The sequence below is a fragment of the Anguilla rostrata genome, chromosome 4 (genome assembly GCF_018555375.3).
Source record: "Anguilla rostrata isolate EN2019 chromosome 4, ASM1855537v3, whole genome shotgun sequence".
NCBI lineage: Eukaryota > Metazoa > Chordata > Actinopteri > Anguilliformes > Anguillidae > Anguilla > Anguilla rostrata.
Genome location: NC_057936.1, coordinates 18,987,526 through 18,993,525, shown reverse-complemented (window position 1 = coordinate 18,993,525; position 6,000 = coordinate 18,987,526). Strand labels below are relative to the sequence as shown.

Below are 6,000 nucleotides of genomic sequence, written 5' to 3'. Positions count from 1 at the left end.
CGTATTCATTTATTCCCAGCATGTTTTTGTATTTCAAATGGAAAGTGTTATTACTTTCGCAGTGTATTTGTTGTAATACACTATTCAAAACAACAAAAAGGATTCTAGAAACACTCACAACTTCATGTGTACTCCAACATTAAATGGCCAGCTAGTTACTCTGGAAGTTATAAATCATTCTGTGATGTCAAACTTATTGATTGCAATTCAAGTGAAAAAATCTGCAAAAAAATACCTAATCAGCTATCTGAAAGAAATTGTATTAATTGATCAGCGGTTGACTCACAAATCCAACGACTGCTGTTGCTAAAACTTGATATTCTGTTGACTGGCTGTTTTCCAGTTCAGGCACGAATGGAATTTCCAGGGTCGCTTGAAGATTTAGGACTGGAGTGGGAAGTGTTGTGGTAGCTGCAGGCAAGGGGGATACAGTGGAATAAGCCTCAGATGTGGAAGATGTGGGAGCTGCAGTTGACGTAGTAGGAACACATTAAAGAAATGCCATTTGTGGGACAATATACTGCAAGTATTTTGACGGCTGCCGGAAAATGTGAAATATTACAGATTGAGCATCTTGCTGTATTAATAGAACCATCAATGTGAGGAAAACACATGGGACGCGGACATACTCATCCAAACGGTTAAATGGAGGCCTCTTACTACATGCGTACATGCACGCGTACACATGCACAGATAATCGAGCAATGAAACTTACTTAGCACGCGGATGGAGTCAACCACCACAGTAACATTGAACTGAGTTGTTAACGTGGAATCGGGGTCCGTCACTGCTCTTATTAAGGTCTCCGCGACATCGTCCGTGCTGGGCAATGTTTCTGAACTGGTCCCGTTGAAAATCAGCGCCACCTCTACAGCTGTCCCTTCTTCTCTGCGACTAATGAATGAAAACGAGACGAAACAGTACAATATTTTGATAGGACAGCAAGCAAAGTGCATGAGATCTTTTTAAGAAAATCTGCTGCGGCAAATATACTCATCGTATGCACTTGCTGATTAAATGATTCATTTGACAAATATTGAAAATTTCAGTGAAATGAATTATTTAATCCAAGTTCACAATTAAGATATCCCATGAACGATTTTTCAGGGTGCAAGGCACTGCGGCGACATGTAAAAGTAGAGCGGAATTTTTGTTAACTTACCTGAATGATCGCACTTCTGTCCGCTCAAAAAGAAGCCCATACCGTCTGTAGAAAATGATATCACACTAGAAAAAAAAAGAAAAGAATAAAGAAAGCATTATCACACTTCTGGAGAGATTTTTTGGAATAATGAATGGTAGTACTGTACATTTGCACAAGAGTTTAAATCATCCAGATTTTAAAGAATGATATTCTATATACGTCAGTAGAATTGTTGTCATTTGTTGCTCTGTGGTTGGCTTCAAAAGGAATCTCTATCCTGTTCTTCAAGACTGAATTACAGCTACTCACAGGAGGTGTCAAACGTGAACTCAAAATCACAACAGAAAAATTCCATTCCAATTAAGGCAAAAAGTGTATAATCATATTTTTTCAGGTGAGATTAGGGATCTACAGAATTCTCAGAAAGTAACAATTTGACGTTCATTTTTATGTTTGCCAGACAAAGTCTGCATGTTTATTTTTTTAATTAAGTTTTATGACTTTTTCAGTACATTTTTGCCCACATAATACACACATCAAAACAACAAAAGGATTAGAGAAACACTCACAACAACACAAACATGTTCATTCTTTAAAACTTTTAGAGACCTAGGGTGAGTTTTATGACTTTTCACTATTCTTATTTTTTTAAGATAAATTATAATAGGCCAGCTAGCTACTGTGCAAGTGAAAATCATGCTGTGGTATCAAAAATATGGACTGCAATTCAAGTGCAACAATCTGCAAAAAAAAAACCTTATCAAATATCTGAAAAAATATTATGAAGTGATCGATGGTTGACTCACGAATCCAATGACTGTTTTTGCTAAATCTTGATATTCTGTTGACTGGCTGTTTTCCAGTGCAGGCACAAATGGAACTGGCAGGGTTGCTTCAAGAATATGGACTGGAGTGGGAAGTGTTGTGGTCGCTGCAGGCAAGGGGGATCCAGTGGAAGGAGCCTCAGATGTGGAAGATGTGTTAGCTGCAGTTGAGGCTGTAGGCACACATTAAAGTAAGCCAATTTGTAGGACTGTATAAGTATTTTGACAGCTTCAGGAAAATCTGAAATATTACAAATTGAACATTTTGTGCCATATTTACTAAGCATGCCACAAATTGCTGTCAGGGCCACAAGATTCTGGCTGATGTTTTCAAGTGAGTGGGATATTTTCTAAGCTGGTTATGAGCACAGCCACAGCCACAGCAAGTGCCAGTTTTTAACATGCTTTTTATGCATGGCACGAAAGCAACAATGTTGTACCGCTCCATCTCTGGTCATGTCGGGTTTTTGACAGGCATCTGGATCGATGGATGCAATTGATAGATACCTTTACATGTGCAGAGTAGGGTTGGCATGATACCACAATTTTCATTGTCAATGCCAATGCCAGTGAAAGTACAATTCTCAATACCTAATTTGATAACATGCAAAATAAATAAATAAATAAATCCCCAAGTACACTCCTTTATTAAAATGTATGTATGAATATTAACAAAAAGAAAAAAAAATAGAACAGAGGCATGTAGCTTTCAGTTATTTAATAGCTAACAGTAAAAAGCGGCATGATCGTATCCCCTTCAATTACTTTAACCAACCTGTCAAGTTGAGTGGTTGGTTTAGTACTTGAAGGAAGTAAACAATATTGTGCTTGCATTCACATATATACTCGAAAGGGGTATCAAGACCACTTCCGGGATTTCTAACCGTTCTTGCTTCTATGCGTTCTTGCTTTTGCAACAGGACTTAGGCTGTTAAATATGATGTCACATGAGTTCACAAGACTGCAAGAATGCACAAATACAGACATACAGCCTAGGTTTTTTGGAATAATTCTTTTTTGTTCAAAATGCTAAGTCAGTAGGATATTCTATAACTACTGCTTTCAATTATTAGTAGTGAACATTACAGCAGCATGTGATTGATATTGTAAGCAGCACCAAATATTTCTATCACACCCTCAATAAATGGTAAGAGTCCCAATAGAATATGGAATTAAATCTTTAAAAGTTACATATTTCCTTAATCGTCATCTATTTCGCTTGAGTGTACCATTGCTGTAAATTACGTCATAAGTAGCCTATGTGGACCAGTGTTCCAGAAACCAAAACTATGGAAAGCTCATTAAAATCTGTTGGTTTTCCGTGCTGTGTTATCATCGATGTAATGTTCGGGAAAATGTGAGTTTAAAAGTCAAGAAGTAATTACGCTTTTTCACATTTAAGATATTAATTTTAAACTGATATTTTAATCACAATATTTATTTTGATTTCCGGAAATGCATTTTGCCCTGCCTACTTATGTTTGGCGAAGCTATAGCTGCATGACCACTAGGCTTTTTTCTATTTCACTTATTATCTTGTGTTGGTAGGCGTTCGACGGGCAGTGTATCCCATAGCCTAGCTACAGTGCACATTTTTTTTGGAAGCCCACCATTAAGGTTATCCGTCACACCAAAAAATAACGCTTAAATAATATTTCAGCTATAATAACAAAATATGATTTTGACCTGAGCTAAAAATGAGCAGGCGTGGAAGCCGATACAAGACGCTGATATAACGTTGTATTAGTGTGGACTAAACAATATTGACCACAACAGTGGACGCTGTTAACCTGGATCCAGACCCTGAATCGCTGTGTCCATGGTATCATCTTCTTTTTCTGGCCAGAAAAGGATAACACAGGCATGGCGACGCGGGTGGATGATCCAGGCGTCACCTGTTCTGAGAAGCTCTGACTATTCGACTCTCTCAGCTAGTCTTTGTCTTTAATGACAAAATACCGACCTGTGTTTGCACCTGGCTAATAAGTTTAGGTAACTTACAAGCTAATAATTACTACACATTGGCAATTTAGAGAACGAAGAGTATGAGCAAGACCAGTTTTCATTGGGAAACAAATAGCTAATCACGTACGGTTGTGGACATGAATTCTTCTTTACAGAACAAATACCAAACTTAGTTCAGAAGGCCAGGATGCGAGCAACATACATGGCCATCTAAACTTGTCACATTTGACAAACTGAATGATCACTGCGCATGACATGACATTTCCCAATTATTCATAATTTTATAGACAGACGACTAATTCAGAGCATTGTTGGCAAGCATTTTTTTATTTCTGGCGACAAAACATGATATTCTGTTATTTGGAAAAAGTGGTCTATCCGTTATTCTTTCAATTGTATTTTAAATAGGCCTACTTAAATGTTATAAGCGGTGTTTGATTTCTTTTAGATCTATATTTTTTAAATGGTACAAATGGAGTATTGTACCAGTTAGGTTGTGCTATTCAGAAGCTTGCAAAATAGTCTTGGAAAAGCAACATGAAAAAACAAAATGTTATCCATATCATGAATCCTGATATATCTTAAAGAAAAATTGTGATATGATATTTTGGCCATATTGCCCACCTCTACCTTGAGGTCACAATGACAAATTCTCAATTGGTGTGTGTTCAGCTTTTTACTTTTTTCGTCTTGCCAAATTTTTCTCACAACAGACAGCAAGTGAATACCAATGGCTACAGACAGAGATAAATGCAAAACAAAGGTACAATAGCAAACAAATACGGTAGAAAAAGGTTTACTTACTGATCAATATCAGCACTATCTGTAGAATTCCTGTTTTCATTTTGTTTGTGATTGTTACAGTTCTTCTTTCTGGAAAGTCATTGATCAACTTTGTATTAAGTTAAGTTTAAGATTTAACATTAGTAATCTGAAAGAACTTTTTTTTGCCTCTTGAGGATTGAGTTGATACGATCTGTAATCCAGTTTTGAATTCTGGTTTGGGAATATCTCAGAAGATTATGTAAATCAGTTATGACGTCTAAAAAAGGTGTCAGCATTCCAAAAGATGAAAAAGAAATATGTAGTTCAAATGAATGATCAGCTGTTGCCTGATTTCTTTTTCATTTTTCTTCTTAAAACAAATATGATGACTAAACTGCTATTTCAAATTTATTAACAACTACATTTAACTAAAATGCTTCTTTAATTTGTAAAATTTAACAGAAACCCACTGTATATTATTCTAATGATAAAATTACAAGAATAAAGGAATTTTCCGCTCCAAATGCAGTTTATTTGGTAGATAATGTACTAACACTTTCCCATAATATTTTCTTTACAAACACAATTTGTTTACTTGTGAGCAAAGTGTGAAGAAAAAAAATTACTAGTCTGTAACAGAAATGTTGCAGGACTAAATTTACTGCTTCTGCCCATTCATACAACACAACACAAACACATGCTATTCATACATACACTTCCACACACACCCTCTGATATACATAAAGCACAATCCTTTACTTTTATGGCTAGGAAAGTCATTTAGGAAGAAACATAATGTTTGTGTCACATATTTTATTTACACATATGACATTCGCTGTTTTAGGGAATTTATAATGGAGTTCTATCTTCCCTTTTGTATTGCATAGGATTTTTGTGTTTCACAACTCCTGAGAAACCCAAATTTCAGATAATACCATTTAAAGGGGAGCTCAAACCTGCTTGCCTGCTTTCCACGAAAAGGCAGCCAGATCCAGTATTGGCTTTGTGGTGTCATTGATTACAAGAACGAGAATAACTCCTTTTCTCTCTCTAAGCTGTGCTTACATGTACACAATTTGCAAACTGCCATACATATTTATAAGCTGTTTTATCTTTGGCTTTTTAAATGAGAATCTACTATGAAATATGTTACATCTGAAACAGAATGTATTAAACAGTCAAGATAGTAGGAAAAGTGTGTATCAAAGCAAGGTTACACCCTGAATGATACAGGTCCCAAAGTTTACTGGAAAAAAAAAAAAAAAAAAAACTTGGCTTGTCATTTCAAGAAAAAAATGAGTG

The 6,000-nt window shown here is 36.0% G+C and overlaps 1 protein-coding gene across 1 annotated transcript in view; it reads right to left on the bottom strand.

Moving 5' to 3' along the window:
* LOC135254093 (mucin-2-like) overlaps positions 1-3,789 on the bottom strand; it is a 38,792-nt gene extending 35,003 nt beyond the window's left edge. The window contains exons 1-5 of the mRNA XM_064334046.1: positions 3,759-3,789; positions 1,951-2,141; positions 1,163-1,227; positions 716-894; positions 287-411 (exon numbers count right to left, since the gene is read on the bottom strand). Coding sequence (XP_064190116.1) covers positions 287-411; positions 716-894; positions 1,163-1,227; positions 1,951-2,141; positions 3,759-3,789 — 591 coding nt within the window. The remainder of the gene's footprint in view (positions 1-286; positions 412-715; positions 895-1,162; positions 1,228-1,950; positions 2,142-3,758) is intronic.
* Positions 3,790-6,000: the final 2,211 nt, after the last annotated feature.